We start from the raw sequence: 17,922 nt of genomic DNA, 5'->3' as shown, positions 1-17,922 counted from the left end.
GTCATTCAGGGGTATAACCACGGGGGTTACTACGGGAGTCAAACTTTAATCTTTTGATCTTTCGCAGTTTCCGTAGTACCAGTTTGGTAAAGTCTAAAAATCCAGACGCAGCTAATTCCGGAAATGCCATTATATTTTCAAAATAAAAGCAATGTTATTTGAGAAAAAAGGGGGAACAAACACTGGATTTTACATATCCACAGAGTGTCATACTTAAATTAATAATTTGATAGGCTATAGTAAGATGGGTTAGGCTATACCATGTCAACATAGCTGACGACGCTTAACAATTTTAAAAAGGAAACGCTGTCTTTCAGCAGCACCGGCAACTTAACAACTGTGTTTGCAAAGTGGAGCAGCGGCTCTGGAAGTCCGCTCCGCTGCACTTTATCTCCTCATTTTACAGTAAATTAGTGAGTCTCCCTCGGTGGTTTAATTTAATGATGTAGAACAACTAATTAATGTTATATCTTGACTTAAAGCGGACAGCAGCGCGCACACAACTCAAACCGACGTCCGTCCGTCTCGTCTCGCCGCGCTGACTGTGCTGCTGCTGCTGTAGTTGTTGTTATGGGACTTTTTTTTGCGAAACATATTTTGCTGTGGGTCTGTGAAAGGTCAGTTCTTTGTCAGTCGTCCTTCTCCGGTTAGAGGACCGAGGGGGAAGCTGATATGACAAACGTGGCTCCGCTGTCCCGTCCCTTGGATGACTGACGGGGTGCTGTCACCATGCCGAGCCCAGCGACGGTGACTGTCGTGGCCGCGCTGTGGCTCAGTCTGGGCCGGTGTGCGGGCTCCGAGCCTCCGGGACCAGGATGTGACAACGGAAAGGTAACTTATTACTACAGCTTCAGAGATGGACAGAGTACTTGACCCCAGTACTTGAGTAAGAGTACAAATACTACTGGTCAAAATTTACTCCATTACAAGTAAAAGTAGCTCAGCCGACATGTTACTCGAGTAAGAGTAAAAAAGCCTAAAAAAATAGCCTAATTGCTTTTAAAGGTACTTAAGTATCCAAAAGTAGCCTACATGCTTTTAAATTTACTTTAAGTAAGAGTAAGAGTAAATTTCATATTTTTCACATCAATGAATTGCTATAAGTTTTTTATGAATTTAAGGACATTTTAACTCCTGTTTCTGAGAATTAACTCTTTGAAACCACCTGCACTGATGTGCTGCTTTTAGGGGTTAGGGTTTCCTTCTTTGACAAACACAGCTTGTGTCCAATAGTAGCCTATTTTAGAAAAAAACAAAAGAAAGAAAAAGAGCAGACCTGAAAGAGTAGCTTCCTAGAAATTAACTTGAGTAAAAGTAAAAAAAATTGTCTTGGAAATGTATTCAAGTAAGAGTATTCTACCAAAGAAATCTAATACTCAAGTAAAGTACAAATCCTCTGGATATGTACTTAAGTACAGTACTCAAGTAAATTTACTCCGTTACTGTCCACCACTGTACAGTTTAATATTTTGTCGTTTCATGTGTGGTGTGTCACTGTTTTAAAATAATAACTAAGTAAACACTAAGTGTTCAGTTGTAAGTAGGTATGCCTGTTCAGTTTCCTTGTCTGTGTGTTTGTTTTAATAGCTCTCTTTGGACATGGACCTGCCTGCGGATGCTGTTTATTGGTACTGTTCAGGGTCTACATGGCCAGAGTCTAGGAAGGTAACCATGGCTACTGCCATCATCATCATCATCATCATCCTCCTCCTCCATGCTGAACACAATAACCTCGCTGACTCAGATGGGTGGGGTGTGCTGCAATACACTATGTGCCCAGAAGTTAAAAAACAATCATAGGAAAGAAACTATTGTAGTAACTATTGCACAGTCTGTGAATATGACACTGGGTATAGTTACTGTTCTTCAAACTATACTGCAGCACTTCTGACCACCTCGGTGCTTTATCTGCTGTTTAACCAGTGCTCGCTCTCCTTTATATCTACAGAGACGTCCCAGTATTGACACGGCGTATGATCCCGAGGTGAGCAAACACTTTACCAAGCAACTGTTATCTTTAGGCCTATCCAATATTCTCCCCTGATCTTTGACCCTCCAAATGCTAAACCTCACATGGCTCTTTCCCAGAATCAAATGACAATCTGTTCAACAGTCAGCGACACATCCAAAATGAAAGCTCACAAATTTGATATCTAATGCATAGAGCGAGCCAAAAGCTTCATACTGCAAAGGTTGTCCGATGACTGTTCAGGGTTAACAAACAAGGCAATAAGGAAATAAAATTAAACTCGATCTAATTTCTTTTTCACTGCAGCCAGCCAGCCAGATTTGTATGGATAAACCAATCTCCTACAACCACACCATTCCCAACAGGTAAGGTCAAGTGTGGGACAGTCATTCTCTGGACAATCACACACAAGTTTAAGACCTTTTAGTTGCTCTGTTGTCTCTGACAGTCAAGCTAACAGCATCTTTATTGTCCTTATCTATTGCTGTGTAATTCTGCCATAAAGGAGCCAACAGGCATCACTTTGTCACATATAAAAGAGTTACCATGGTGTTGAGATGCGTGTCTTTGTTTGTGCTTGTGTGTCTTGTAGTGGCGTGTACAGACCAGTGAGGGCAGAGAGTGGAGAATACTTGTATTGCCCTCCTCAACGATGGCTCAATAACTTGCATGTAAGTTGCAACGTCATCACTCCAACCTGCATAAAAAAAAAATCCATAGACATCTGTCGAATCATTAGATATTTTGAGTCACAGAAAGAAAGAAAAATACCTTCTTACTGCGCCTATAAAAATACACCAAATAAAATAGACTTACCTTGTATACACAAGTCCCTGCTGTATTATTTCTCAGTCTTGTAATCTGTTTAAACCAGAAATGCAGAGTTAAAGGGACATTGTGTAACTTCTCCTGTTATCTATTCATGAAAATTGATAATTTCGTCCAAAAGTACCTATGTTTTTCATTAATCAGTAATCCCCCCCCCATCAACAAACTGAAGTGTTCCTTTCAGCTCTGAATGAGCCGTTCATATCATTCATATCTACATGGAGCGGGTAAGCTCGGTGCTGGCTGCCATGTGGTGTCGCCATGTTTTTATGTTCAGTGGCAGCGTGACGGTAGGAAACCACGGAAACTCATTGGAGACACCGTAGCTGTCGGCTCAGGTGGAGGTGGCGTCTGTGAAAAGTCACCGCGGTAACGCAGTGAGGAGGAACGGAGTGTTACACTGATGCTGCATTCACCTGCAGTCGGGCAGATGGCCGTCGCTAACAAACCAGATGTCATTTTAGTCACAGAAGTCGAGAGAAAGGCGGTAAAACGTAGGTCAGGTAAACAATACGACATCGCCATGACAACATATTGTCACGTGTATTGTTTTGCCTTGTGCTGACGGACCACTTGTTTACATAGAGGCTTGTTTATGCCGTTACGTGCAGCGGCTGTCGTCCATCTGCCGTCTGCCCAATTTCATGTGAATGCAGCATGAAAAATGTGATTGAGTTGCTTGCGATATACAACGGCAACGCTAGATAGGAGTAATTCCTACACAATGTACCTTTAAGATAGAAAATCAATATATTGTTTCCTTGCAGCTTACAACAACAGTAACACATGGAGGTCTGCCAACACTCACAGTCTACCTGTTTGGATTCTTAGTAGCAGCTTATTCAAGATTTAAGAAACATTTATCACATTGTTCTGCAGATCACAGCTGATTTTAGTTTGTTTTGAGATGTTTTTCTCCACAGATGATTTTCCTTGTCCTTATACATCTATGCCATCTGAAAACATATTAAGATGAGCGGAGAATATATTGTTTTTCTTAATTATAAATACTTAGTAACTTGTTATTATATAATTGCTGTGTTTCCCCCCAGCATGGAGCTACTGTTTTTCTGTACCACCCCTGTGCTCCTCTCCATGAGCGTCGTCTTCTGACTGTACTGGCCCGCTCCTGTTTGTCAGATTACATCATTACCCCACATCCACAGCTCAGTAAACACACGGTAAGAAACACCATCTCTCCATATTTTAATCTTTTAATCAGGGAGATTAAACTTTAGGGGTTTTTTTTTTTTTCCATTCGCTTGTTGAAATATTTTAAACTCTGTAAACTTTGATCACACATCATTAGCGGCTTAAATACTTAAACATAATAACCGAACATGTAATTTAATCCCACTCAAGCAAAAGCAGGCCTATCAGGTATCTGTTAATCCACATGTAAGTGATTAACAACCATTATGTGGATGTAATAGATGCCTTGCCTCTTTACCATTAATTAGAACTAACAAACCTTTTTTTTTCGTTATACATTTTGATTAGGCATTCATGCATAAAATGGCATACTGGCATGTTTGCATCAATGACATCACTGAGTTACATGTTTTGGAAAAGAAAAGTATGAATGACTTACTAAATTAGAGAGTAAGCTTTTATGGAAGAAAGGGGGTGAGTGTTCACTGCTGGCTCTGTGTTCAGCCCATAGCTTTGGTGTCCTGGGGTCGCACTTTGGAGCTGTCCACTGTGGCCTCCTCAGACGTCTGTGATGGGCTGGAGACCATGACAACGGGAGGAAACAAGCTCAGTGGTGGGAATCACATCAGAGGGTACAACCTGCTGCTGACTTGGCCAGCTGAGCAGCACAGGCGGCAACACGCAAGTCCAGAGGAACAGAGCCCAACGAAAATGAAGGTTTGGAGACTGAAACTGCTGATTTTATTGATTCACAGGTTAATCGACAGTAATTTTTTTGCAATAAAAGCAGCATTTAAGAGTCATTTCGGTGTGTTTAAGTAGCTGTTACTAATCCCCAGGAGTCTCTGAGGCAGTGCTGTGAGCGGACCATCTCGGCTGCAGTGCAGAGTGCGGCAAAGGAGGCCGAGCTGGAGTTCAGCAGGAAGGAGGAACACTTGAAAGAGATGGAGATGGCAGGGAAGAGCAGACGGATACGAGCCGCCATCAGAGAAAAAATTGAGAATCGTAAGAATGAGAGCGAGAAAGAAAACACAACACAGACCTCGACTCTTGTTGAGCCATCGTCAGATTCTCCTCCAGGGAACAGGACGATCTCAGATCCTCCCGGTCCGGGGAAAGCTGCTGCTGCTCAATCTAAGATCCAAAATCTGGATCCTACTGCTCCTTTAGGGTACGCACACACAACGATACAGGCTGCAACAGCACAGCTCAGCCTTGAAATTACTGACCACAAAGACACAAATCCCTCAGCTGACATGGAAGCTCTCGCTGACGGTGTGAACAATCAACACAACGACACTACGACGCCCGAGGGCCTGGTTCTCAGTGTCAAAGATGAAGGTACCACGTCTCCTAAACACAGTGTGAAAGAGAAAAACTATGAGAGGGCCATCACAGCACATCACAGCAAGATGAAGGATAATGAAGTAGTGGACGTAAAAGAAAGAGAGCTGGAGCAAAAGCCATCACACTCTCACCACAAAGGGGAAAACAGTGGCTTCGATTCTGTTTCCAAATCCCAGCAGCAGCAACAGCAGCCACAGCCGCAGCCGCAGCCGGCCATGTACCTGCCCAACAACCACGAGTGTGACAGCTGCAAGGCGGGGGAACACTGTGACTGCTCCAAGGCGTCAGGAGCCGAGGCCGAGGCCGAAGACGGAGCCGCTGCCGCCGCTGTGAGTAAGGGGGGGCTGCCGAGGACCCCCAGGACGGACGAGGCGGTGTGGGCGGCGGCGGCTCTGGGCTTCCTGCTGGTTCTCCTGACGCTCTCCGTGCTTCACACTCGCCTCTACCGCCACTGGAGGACCACGCCCAGTATGTACTGGCACGACCCACGGCAGGACTACGACAGCGTGGCAGGTGAGAGGAGATTGTTCTACCTGCATCTAATTTCACAGATTGTTTGAAGTAGTTTTTAAAGGGATACGCCAACATTTTTTTCCCCGTGTCTTGCCTCACTCTTGAGTCCATGACCAGCAGATAGACACCATCCTTTCGACTGTGCGTGCAGTTATAAGGGAGATACAGGCAGAGCTGGCGCACCGCTAATTAGCTTAGCTCAAACGCTGGAAGTGCATAGGTAGTGTTAGCCTGACTCCACCTAAAGTCATCAGAGAAACTCTTCAGCAAACGGAAACCGGCGGGTCGATCTTCGTCTCAGAGCTGAAAAAACTCTCCAGTAAGGCATCTCAAGCTGTCAAATGTCGGTAACGGGACGAGATCGGTCAAAACGGAGGGTTCAAGCAAAGACGGTTTATTTTGGTTCAAGCTAGCTACATCGAGGGTAGGTTAGCTTCCTATTTCAAAGTAAAAGCACAAATTCTATCGTCATGGTTTTCTGTATGTAAAAGGCAACGGGTGTTTTATTTTGCGAAAGTAACCAGAAGTGCGTTGGTCACAACGGCTAGCTTGAGTAACGCCAAATTCGTCCGAACAAAATTGTAAACAGCTGGTATTTAGACAAATTAACGACACACTGCTGATCTAAACAGCTACTTCTCACCTAGAAATGTTTGAAATGTCGATTAAGTGATATATTTACAGAGTTTAGAGCTAAAATGAAATCAGCTTCTGACTGCTGACTGCAGGCTAACACTACCTATACACTTCCAGCGTTTGAGCTAAGCTAATTAGCGGTGCGCTAGCTCTGCCCGTATCTCCCTTGTTACTGCACGCACAGTTGAAAGGATGGTGTCTATCTGCTTGTCATGGACTTGGGAATGAGGCAAGACACACAAAAAAAAGTTGACATATCCCTTTAAGTAATGTTCATTAAAAAGGACAAACTTTTTTTATGCATTTGTCTTTCAGATGTGATCAGCAGGAGGCTGAGAATTGCAAAGAGGAGGCGGAAAAGGGGCAGAAGACAGGAGTGTGTTCTCTTGCCGAGCTCCTCCAGCTCAGATGAAGACTGAGACTGAGGTGAAGTTTGGACTTGGATGTCGTCAGATTAGAAAACAGATATGTTGAACATATCGGGTGTTTATCTGTCAGAGCTGGGCCCGACCATTTCTATCAAGAACCGCAGAGGTGTTGCTGGATGAACTAATTGACTGAAGCTGAAGTACTGAGTCCAAAGTGGACAGAAAATAATTTGACATTGGTTGCAGCTAGATTGTTAAAGGGATAGTTCAACATTTTTGGCAAATTGGCCCATTGCCACAATCCCTATAGTTTTAGGAGTAGGTTTGTTACCTTTAATTGTCGGTGCAAGCTATTTTTAGAACGGCGGAGCAGAGCCGTGAGCTGCTCAGAGCTACGCTACGGAGGCTCATGGGATTTCTTGGTTTCCCTCATCAAACTCATCAAATACACAATCCAACAACTCCAAAACGCTCTGGTGGACAAGTTGTGACCTGCACATTCACCACGCTATGAGATAATAACAGAGCGTTATGAGACTGAGTTGTTTTCGAAGCAAACGCAGAGACTGCTTGCCGAAAAACTGCCCCAAAGCTCTGAGCAGCTCACAGCTCTGCTCCGCCGTTCTAAAAACAGCTCGCACCGACAATTAAAGATAACAAACCTACTGCTAGGGATTATGGCAATGGGCCAATTTGCCAATGACAAAAAAAAAACTATCCAAGGGTGGTGCTGTATTATTAACAGCCAGAGCATTGAGTGAAATGGTTCCTCACCAAGTTCTATATACATTAAGACCAGCATCAGCAGTCCACAAGCACAACTGTCAAAGAGTCTAAGAGAAGCCCTCAGGTTTTTAGTGCAAATCCTATACATTTCAACAACTTCTCACTATACATCTGTCTGATGGGTTTCCCAGACAGCACTCAGTATAAAGTTATAGGGGCTTCACTTTTCACACTCCATACAGCACAGTCAATATTAAGTCTCTCTGCTCTGGCCTCGTCAATCTTTCTGCCCAAGGATGGTTTTTATAGTGTTGCTTTTTGTCTTTATCGTGTTTTTTTTATAAGTGCTATTGTGGTGTTATTTTACCTGTGAACATTTAATATGTGAAAATGTAAGTTGCTGTTGTAAGCAACAATGTGCAGTATGTAATGTCACTGAACGGTACGCACACACATGGACAGTTGTTTTTAGACGGAGTTTAGAGAAGGATTTATGTAGACAATAAATCCCCTTGATGCAAGAATCGAGTGTGTGAACTGCTGTTTGATGTTTTCTCATATCTGGTAAAACCACAAACAACTTTATTACAAATCAAACTCAAACTTGACCAACACTTGATTTTTGAGGCTAATAGTGATATTGATATCTGACATTTGACCTTTTAAAAACATATCAAAATACCTTTTTTAATAAAAAATTATTATTATTATTTTATTTGGTGGGGATTCTTCAGTATGATGCTTTCTTTACCCTTCGGCTTTTCTCTACTGCAATGTATTTCTGGACTCACTGGTTGACACACATTGACTCCAATGTATTGCCTGAATTATCAGTCAGTACAATGTCTTTACTATGTAAAGGCATAATGCAGAACCAGCTTAACACAAAAGATATAACTTTGAGGGGAGAAAGTTGAAAATATCGGGCAGGTCAAGTAATAAACACAAATTTCATTATATAAATTATATATCAGCAAAATGTGAAGGTGATTTAATCTCACCCTATTGATAGATAATAAGATCTTCACATGAGCATTTACAAGGGCAGGAGGTAGATATACATATATATAATTATTCACAATCAATTCAAATTCAATTTAATGTAGGTTAATGTCATCAAATAATTATATTCAGTAGCACAGGTATGATTGATTGGAAACTGAATGCAGACAGACCCAAGACAATTAACTTGTTTTATTATTTTATTACAAATGTACAGCTTATGAGTTTCCATTACGATTGACCTTTTTTTTTTTTTAAGTCATTGTTTTCTCTACTTTATACAGTTTTTAACGTCTTCTGTTAAAAGATAACTCTCCCGTCACCCATCTCCCAAAAGTGTAGAGCTGTGAAGAAAACACAGGGACAGCAACAGTACAGGCATCGGTGTGCTGCCGATGGCTGAGTATCAGAAGTGTGTGTCTGTGTGTGTGTGTGTTTTCACTGGCTGCAACTTTAATGTTTGTACTTGTGGAAGGCTTGGTCCAGCTTTTTAAAGTGTTGAGGATGTTGTGTGTTTTGATGTTGGAAAAAAAGTACGTGCTGCATTCTGGACATGGCGAAGGCGTTTGTTTTGTTTTTTTTTTATAACAAAGAGCGTTGGACATGGACTGACGGAAGCATTTAACATTCACTCTTAAGAGGCACCCTACGTAGTGTCCGCCAAACTTGGGGAAGGACTAGGCCATGTGCGTTTTAGCCCCTCCTCCCGCCGTTTTTGAGATGACTGTAGTGCTAAGCCCAAGTGCGCTTCAGACCTTTCTTAATCGCCCTACACCTGCGTCTTGCACCGTGTTGTTGTACCTGAACTAAGACCTTTGGAAGAGAGAGTGCAGTACATAATGTAGATCCTACTTCATCCAGCTGGTGTTTGAAAAATAGTGCAACTATGAAACTCCCACACCCGGATCAAACTGTTGTTCTCGCTCTTTACTCCCTGTGGATTCTAGAAGGATCAGTACTATGTACAATATGACTACATAAAGGGTGGTGGGGGGGGGTGATACCACAGCTTAAAGGGATAGTTCAACATTTTGGCAAATTGGCCCATTGTCATAATCCCTATAGTCATAGCAGTAGGTTCGTTACCTTTAATTGTCGGTGCAAGCTGTTTTTAGAACGGCGGAGCAGAGCCGTGAGTTGCTCAGAGCTACGCTACGGGGGCTAATGGGATTTCTTGGTTTCTATCATCATCAAACTCATCAAATACACAATCCAACAACTCCAAAACGCTCTGGTGGACAAGTTGTGACCTGCACATTCACCACGCTATGAGATAATAACAGAACGTTACCAGACAGAGTTGTTTTAGAGGCAAATAGAGAAACAGCAAGAGACTGCTTGCTGAAAAACTGCCCCTGAAGGCAACACCCATCAGTGGTTTTGCATGAATTTCCCTCTAAAACAACTCTGTCTGGTAATTTTCTGTTATTATCTCATAGCGTGGTGAATGTGCAGGTCACAACTTGTCCACAAGAGCGTTTTGGAGTTGTTGGATTGTGTATTTGATGAGGGAAACAAAGAAATCCCATGAGCCTCCGTAGCGTAGCTCTGAGCAGCTCGCGGCTCTGCTCCGCCGTTCTAAAAATAGCTTGCACCAACAAATAAAGGTAACGAACCTACTGCGAAGACTATAGCGATTATGGCAATGGGCCAATTTGCCAAAATGTTGAACTATCCCTTTAACCATACTCACAACAAGACTTAAAACATCTACAAGTACATCAGGTGGCAAGACTTGAGAGGTGAATGAAGTCGTGGCCTGAAGCTCACTTGGGCCAAGAAATAGACATAAATATCTTGCAAACATAACCCTAACATATAGTTTAATATAAAATATAGCATGAAAATATATGTTCATATATATGGCTCTAGTCTAAAAACCTGGGCGATCATGATTGAAGGGACAAGCTTGTCTACTACTGGCCCCCGTGTTATGTGTGTGTGTGTTTTTTGCGTGTCAGTGTTTTTCTGTTGTTTCAGCAGTCAGTACAACATCACTGTAACTCAGCCAGTCAAACAGAGAGATGATGATGATGATGTGCAAAGGCATTCAATATCAAACAATGATACATTTCAAGAGTCTTCTGGACATGATTTGCTTCGACAGGGAACAGAGAAAAAAAAAAAAAAACAAAAAAAAAAAAGAAACACAGCCTCGTCCCACAGAGTCACTGTGTGTGCAACTGTATGACAGACTGAGGAACACTGACGGTGAAAAACAACATGAATAAAAGTGGACAGAGAAGTGCTGAGGCTCTCAAAGTGTTTGGGGCAATTATTGTTTGTAACGGTCTGATTTTGCCTCTTTGCATAAAAAGGCAGCAATACAAGAAGAAAAGAGTTGAGATGTACTTGTAACTATTGTGTGAAGGATGAGGTCATTGTTTCAGGCGATGTAAAGAAGCCTTTCTGAGCGACGAGCAGGATTATAGAAGAGACCGACGCCAAGAACGGCCGAGCCACAGACACTTTGAGAGAAGAGCTGCAGGGTCGTTCAGAGAAAGAGAGTCAGAGTAGAGGTGAGTCTAGACGAGAAGAGGACGGTCCTCGTGGCAGCTAGCAAACAACTTTTTCTTCTTTTTTTTTTGAAGATCCCATCTGAATCCTTAAGTTACAGATAATGACCATATTTTGTACGGCACACACAGTACGACAAAGATTCAAACCTACAGTAGGCTAAGTGCGCTATCTTAAAAAGAACAGAAAACAAACATAACAGAAACAGAAAAACATCTTTGTTCCCAACGCTGTCTCCCATTAGCATAGTTCAGAGACAATGAGCTAGAAGTGACAACTTCCGTGGCCCGGGGTCAGTCAGCAGGCCGCGACAGAGAATCAATCGGAAAAAACAGACTGTGGGCTTGATTGTGCCTGCCACACAGTCTTAAAACAAAACAAAACAAAAAAAGAAGTGAAAGTAAAACATGGCAAAGTAAAAATCAAGCACACTTGAGGTGGATGAATCAGTTTCATGAATTTTTTTTCCCATGATGCGACGAGTATCTCTCCTCCATACGTCAGGTCTACTTAAAGCTTAACTGCAACATACCAGTATGTCGTCGTGTCAACTTAATTTGAGTCAGTATTCGGTTTTTTTTTTCTTCTGTTTTTAACATGCATGTAAATAATGGATGCTGTGTGTAATACAAAAGCACCCAGGAGCACACCAGCCATGTCAATAACATACCGCTTTAAAGCAAAGACCAGGGGGTGTGTGAGTGTGTGTGGGAGGGGGAGGAGGAGGAGGAGGAGGAGGAGGGGGTTAATCCTCATATACAAGCTGGACCAAGTGGTGCGCTTGATTTTTATTATTATTATAATTATTATCCTGCTTGGCACAGCAAACAAAATGAATCTGGGATTGATTCTGAGATGATTCCACTGGTTTCAACTAAACGAGGCAAACTGTGAGAGAAATCAAGCGCAAAGAGAAGAAAGAGACGTGGAGAAACAAAAAAGAAAGAAAAAAAAAAGAGCGTTTTGATCCAGGTCCTGTCGTAATACACCAAGGGGGAGAATCCCCCCCATTCCCCACCCACTTTGGCAACTGTTCAACCCCTAAGTCACAGGACGTCTTACAACACCAAACAACTGTCACCCAGAAACGGAGCACTTCGAAGAAATGTTGAGGACCATTTCACAGGTTTTTTTTTTTTTTTTTGTACGTGTATGTGTGTGTGCACGTTTCCCCCGCCTGTACCCCCCTCACTCCCCTATTCCACTAAATGAGAATCATATTCGAGACAATGAAATAAACATACATAAACAGTTAAATCAAGATGACAGTCAGTAAAAATATCAATACAAAAAAAAAAAAACAATAGGCATGATAAAACAATAACAATAAATCACAATTATTCCAGTGTAAGTGTTTTGTTTCTGTTAAGTCAGTAATGTTTTTGTCCTCAGAGGTGCAGACCAAACCAATCTGCATATTCAAAAGAAAAAAAAACTAAAAAAAAAAAAAGAAAAAGAAGAGAGAGGAAAGAAATTAAAACATGCCAGATCATGCTGTGTAGTGTACCACCGACAACAGAGGGAAAGAGGGGCCAAGGTGCGGAGCAGAGAGGAGAGAAGAGGAGGAGGAAGAGGAGGAGGAGGAACGTCCCGACTCCTCACAGGACGGAGATGGTTGTGGAGTTGTGTCGTGGTTGGTTGGTCTGATGATCTTACTTCCCTCTCTCGCAGCGTACACTTCCTCCCTCCCCGAACGAACAGGGAGTAAACAGGGGAGAGGGAGGGACGACGAGTGACAGGTGAGAATAAATAAAGCGGTAACATCTCAGGATCCAGTTCACTGTACATCGCCATTCGCCGCCGCCACCGTAGTTGTTGTGTTTCACATACGCTTATCACAGTTTGACGGTTTTTTTTATTATACACATCTTGATTCCAACTGTTTTGTTTTTTCCGGTTGCTCCAGGCTGTAGCTCGCTCCCAAGTCGGATCCTCCCACTCGTCCTTACCCTACTTTCACTTTCACTTCTTCCACACTTGTGGAATTTTTTTTTCAGTCATCTGTAGTGTCTCTACTAAACAATCGTTGCTTTCGTTTTCCATGCATTTTCCAAACTTCCCTCTTAGTTTTCCTTTTCCCACACAGCGCCCCCCCTCCCTTGTCCTTCCATCTTTAGTGTTATCATATTATCCTTCTTTTCTCCTCTCCCAGAAGCCCCTCACATCCCTCTTAGCCCCACCCATGCATCGATCTGTTCTCTCTCCCTCTTCCCTTCTTCTCCGTCCATCCAATCCGTGCGTCTCTTCTCGGGTCACTGTTTCTTCTCGCGAGTGGTGATGGTGACCAGTTGCTTGGCGGCCTTGGCGATGTCGTAGGCGCACTGGATGACCTGCTGAGTGAGGAGCTGGTAGTCCACGGCGGGGCCCCCGGGCTCCGACGGCGCCGCCTTACGGCACTCCACCTGCAACCGCGAGGCACTGGAAGCCAACAGGCGGAGGGAGCAGTGAACTGCGTCCAAAGCTGGGCGCTGTGGAGGGAGAAAAAGAAGAAGGAAGAAGAGATGAGATCAAAGCTCACGGACGGCGCAAGAATGTACACAGAGATAGAGACGGACAAGGACGGAGACGTGAATCTTACTTTGGGGAAGAGCGAGGCCATCTCAGTCACAGCAGAGTGGATCTTCTCAGAACAAGGAACAAAGCTATGGAGGAGAGAACTGAATTATTTACCTTGGCAGCAAACACAAAGCCAAAGCCTGAGGCAGGATGTTGTTTTTGGTGCCGTCTCGCCAAATCTGTTTACTTCAGTTAAACCAAACTCTGGTGTGTTTTCCTGTTTGGTTTAGTTTAGTTTAGTTTAGGGCCAGTGTGACACTGTAAACTGAACTTGATTGATTTAAAGCAGAAGCAAGCGGAATGTTTGTGTTAATATAAGTCTTAAATAGTTATATCTTCCGACAGCAATCACTTACATAGAGTGTTTGGTCTGAAACACGGGTCTGTCAGTCACTCTGCTCTGCTGTAAGCCGAGGAGAAAACTTTCCTTGTATCCTACAACCTTTATCCAATGAGGAGAGAGAACGGCATAAAGGGGCGGTCCTCTCTGTGTGTGCAGCCAAGGGATGCGCGTGAATGTGGTGACGTAGGGACGAGGGCGGGGACTGCTAACTCCATCGGCTGACAGGAAGTTAGCCAAAACGACCGGATCGCTTACTTGCTTTAATAGTGAAGTCAAAGCCTAAATTACTGTTCAATTCATCTAATGAATGTGACCTGTTCAAGAAGACATCTTAAAGGGATAGATCAACATTTTGGCAAATTGGCCCATTGCCATAATCCCTATACTTTTAGGAGTAGGTTAATTACCTTTTATTGTCCACCACGCTATGAGATAATAACAGAACGTTACCAGACAGAGTTGTTTTCGAGGCAAATGCAGAAACTGCTTGCAGAAAAACTGCCCCCGACTGGAACGCGCATCAGCAGTTTTGCATGAATTTACCTCTAAAACAACTCTGTCTGGTAACGTTCTGTTATTATCTCATAGCGTGGTGAATGTGCAGGTCACAACTTGTCCACCAGAGCGTTTTGGAGTTGTTGGATTGTGTATTTGATGAGTTTGATGAGGGAAACCAAGAAATCCCATTAGCCTCCGTAGCGTAGCTCTGAGCAGCTCACGGCTCTGCTCCGCTGTTCTAAAAATAGCTTGCACCGACAATTAAAGGTAACAAACCTACTGCTAAGACTATAGGGGTTATGGCAATGGGCCAATTTGATGTTAAACTATCCCTTTAAGTGAGTAACTGATCTGCCTAAGTAATACCTACACTCGCTTTGTATCCGATTTGGGGCAGTTCATAAAGTTCAAACTTTATGAAGTCCGCATGAAGTTTGTGACATTAATCCCACAGTAATCCCCCTCATATCTGAAAGAGATGCCACTTTCCTGCCTCTGACTTGCTGACAGTTAAAATTTCATTTATTCCCCCGATGTTGCAGGATGACAATTGCTGGAATTTCTGATTGAAAATGGTTCTGGTGCTGAATGTTACTGTAATTATATATACCGTGGAGGATCAGCTTGCATTTGTTAACAAGGATATACTGAATAGTAATTGACCCTTTGTTGGCCTTCTGATTGGTCTGCTGTTCCACCAATCAGAGCGCTTCTCCCCATGTCACGTGTTGCGCAGCGTTCTAAGGTTGGACAACCCTGGGATGAAACCCTATGAAACGGGATAGGTAGACCAGACAGCAATTTTTTCGGCAAAAACTACTTTTTAATTTTTCAATATGGTTAAAATGTGTGCCTGGGGTACCTGGAATAGCGACTCACGATATCTGGAACTTATTCCCAGAGTCATTCTTATCCCATTCCCCAAATCCAAGACATCAATAAACATACTTAGCCTATGTATCTAACATTCCAGCAAACGTAACGTTACCGTTGCTAATGTCTTTTGAACTTTGTGAAGTTTTACAAGGAGAAACGGGAGATCGGCGGAGATTAAGCGTTAGCTTGTAGCTAACGTTAGCTAGCATCATTAGCTACTAGCTAGTGAGTGACCAAAACAACGATTTTTCCCCAATTTTCGGAAAAGTCATGTAATGCCCGTTCAATCACTCCACATCTGTCTTCTATCACACACACCATTTTTCTGATGTATAGGTTAATTCAAATTTTCCTTACAAGCGATTTCAATCTGCCTAATTTTCAATGGTTTCCAATGGGAGTTAACCCTTCCGTGACCATTGTTTGTCCAACCTAGCAACAGTAACCTGGAGTGTGTGTGTCAGTCAACCCACCTGTCGTGTTTGAACTCCTGCGCGGCCCTCAGCAGCTCCTGGATGTTCTTGGTCACCTGCTCGGTCTTCAGTATGACGTCTTCTGTGCAGGGCAAGGTGGGGTCTGGCTCGCCCGCGTCGCCGCCGCCCCCCTCTTCAGACTCCCCACGACCTTCCTCCTCACTGCTGCGGCCCATACTGAGAGCAAGGAGACACACTTTTTTAGTAATGATGACCACCTTGGACTTAAGAGCTGACAGTGGGGGAAAAAAAACACCATGTGTGCTCAGCGGCAACAGTTTCTGTGAGTCTGACCTTAGTGAGAGGTCGTACGTTTGTGTGTTGTCATAGTCGCTGTCTGTGCCGCTGCCATGCTTCTCTGGTTTAGAGACCTGGGGAGGGAAACACAGCAACAATATGTTCCATCATTAAAATTGTCACAAAATTCACCAAAACACCCAAGCACAGATTTTGAAAAGGCTTTTGCTTTTTTATATTTAAAAAAAAGTTATTTTTATACAAATTGGATTTATTATTATATTAAAAATGACACGCTAACATTTAAATTCCTACCAATTCAATATTACGTTAGTTAAATGGACCAGTATCTGTGCATTTACCTTTATTTTTGCGCATCTGCCGACAACATTCCAACATAATCTTTTTGGGAAAGTAACAGCATTTAGGAATCTTCACGATTACTTAATTGTGGCTTTTAATACCACAATTAATTGTGAAAACAAGTGACCGTGACATCTCTATTTGCAACTAAATTTGAGTAAAGGGAAAACATTCTATTCAATGGTTTCTTAACATCTGTATTCTGGCCCAGATTCCAGGGCACTGCAGTGTTTGTATTTGCCTGCAATATAAGCCTCTAATCTCAACTTCCTGAGTGGACTGAGTGCAGGATCGTGAGAGTAGGAACAAATCCATCTGAGAGAAAAAAAATCAACAACAAAAAAAAAAAGATAAACCTGAAGAACTCACCATGTATCTGCCCATCTCTGTAGATCCAGACAGATGCTGGCCTCCATACGGCACTGGACCTCCTATGCTACCCTTCCTTACCTGTGAAGAGATGGGCAGACAAGATAGGACAGAGGGAACACAGAGGAGGGATAAGAGATGAGATGAGATGAGATGAGGAAGAGGTGGAAGGAAAGGACGGATTTGCGGAGAGGAAAGATGATGAAATAGGGAGAAAAAACAGAGTGTGGAGACAGAGAGAAGAGTTGTTTATATTAACAGCAAAAACAGGACATGAAGGAGCGGGTGAGAACAGCGCCAGTAGCTCACCCATCATCCTATCAAGACTACAAGCCTCTATGGTTTCTAATGACTACACTGAAAGAGCACACAGTCGGCTACACTAACCAATCATCAACAGCTACACATCACACAGCGTTTCTATGATTGACTACTGGTTCTATAAACTGCTGCTGATCTCCAGTGCTAGGGTGTAAAATAGGCAGAGGTGGTGCTCGGTGTGAAAATCCTACACTCGAGGACAAAATGAGGAACAATGCAATGACACAGACAGAATGCTTACATCCAGAGGATGCACGGCTGCACTGCAGTGAGCAAAGGGACAGACAGGTGAAGAGACAGACAGACAGAGAGAGAACAGACACACAGGTAAATCTTTGTGCAAAGAGATGAGGAACTGGACGCTGACTTATCGTCTGTGGAGGTTTTTTGTGTCATGGTGAATGATTGTTTGTTTGCATGCTGAAACTTCATAGATGTTGCTGTAGGATAAATGCTATGACAGGCTGCCTCTGTCTTATTGGACATTTTAAAAGGGATAGTTCAACATTTGGGCAAACTGGCCCATTACCATAATCCTTATAGTCATAGCAGTAGGTTCGTTACCTTTAATTGTCGGTGCAAGCAATTTTTAGAACGGCAGAGCAGAGCTGCGAGCTGCTCAGAGCTACGCTACGGAGGCTCATGGGATTTCTTGGTTTCCCTCATCAAATACACAATCCAACAACTCCAAAACTCTCTGGTGGACAAGTTGTGACCTGCACATTCACCACGCTATAAGATAATAACAGAACGTTATGAGATAGAGTTGTTTTCAAGGTAAATGCAGAGACTGCTTGCTGAAAAACTGTCCCTGACAGGAACACGCTT

The 17,922-nt window shown here is 43.0% G+C and overlaps 2 protein-coding genes across 4 annotated transcripts in view; one reads left to right on the top strand and one right to left on the bottom strand.

Annotated features, from left to right (window-relative positions):
- Positions 1–351: 351 nt before the first annotated feature.
- tp53i13 (tumor protein p53 inducible protein 13) lies at positions 352–6,877 on the top strand. Its single transcript, XM_085794875.1, has 9 exons — positions 352–831; positions 1,588–1,665; positions 1,949–1,984; positions 2,276–2,334; positions 2,562–2,640; positions 3,850–3,978; positions 4,454–4,666; positions 4,789–5,809; positions 6,761–6,877. Exons 1-9 carry the CDS (start codon positions 730–732, stop codon positions 6,862–6,864), a joined length of 1,821 nt encoding a protein of 606 aa, XP_085651001.1. The 5' UTR covers positions 352–729; the 3' UTR covers positions 6,865–6,877.
- Positions 6,878–13,153: 6,276 nt separating this feature from the next.
- Positions 13,154–17,922, bottom strand: part of git1 (G protein-coupled receptor kinase interacting ArfGAP 1) — a 30,215-nt gene continuing 25,446 nt past the window's right edge. For all 3 annotated transcript variants that reach the window (XM_085794871.1, XM_085794873.1, XM_085794872.1), the window contains 5 exons: positions 16,774–16,854; positions 16,099–16,175; positions 15,805–15,981; positions 13,637–13,700; positions 13,154–13,526 (listed from right to left, as the gene is read on the bottom strand). In XM_085794871.1, the coding sequence (XP_085650997.1) occupies positions 13,311–13,526; positions 13,637–13,700; positions 15,805–15,981; positions 16,099–16,175; positions 16,774–16,854 (615 nt within the window). In that variant the 3' untranslated portion in view covers positions 13,154–13,310. The remainder of the gene's footprint in view (positions 13,527–13,636; positions 13,701–15,804; positions 15,982–16,098; positions 16,176–16,773; positions 16,855–17,922) is intronic.

The sequence above is a fragment of the Trachurus japonicus genome, chromosome 13, assembly GCF_045865225.1.
Source record: "Trachurus japonicus isolate A0001 chromosome 13, Traja_1.0".
Taxonomy (NCBI): domain Eukaryota; kingdom Metazoa; phylum Chordata; class Actinopteri; order Carangiformes; family Carangidae; genus Trachurus; species Trachurus japonicus.
Note: the sequence above shows the minus strand (reverse complement) of the source record. Positions and strands in the feature narration are given on the sequence as shown.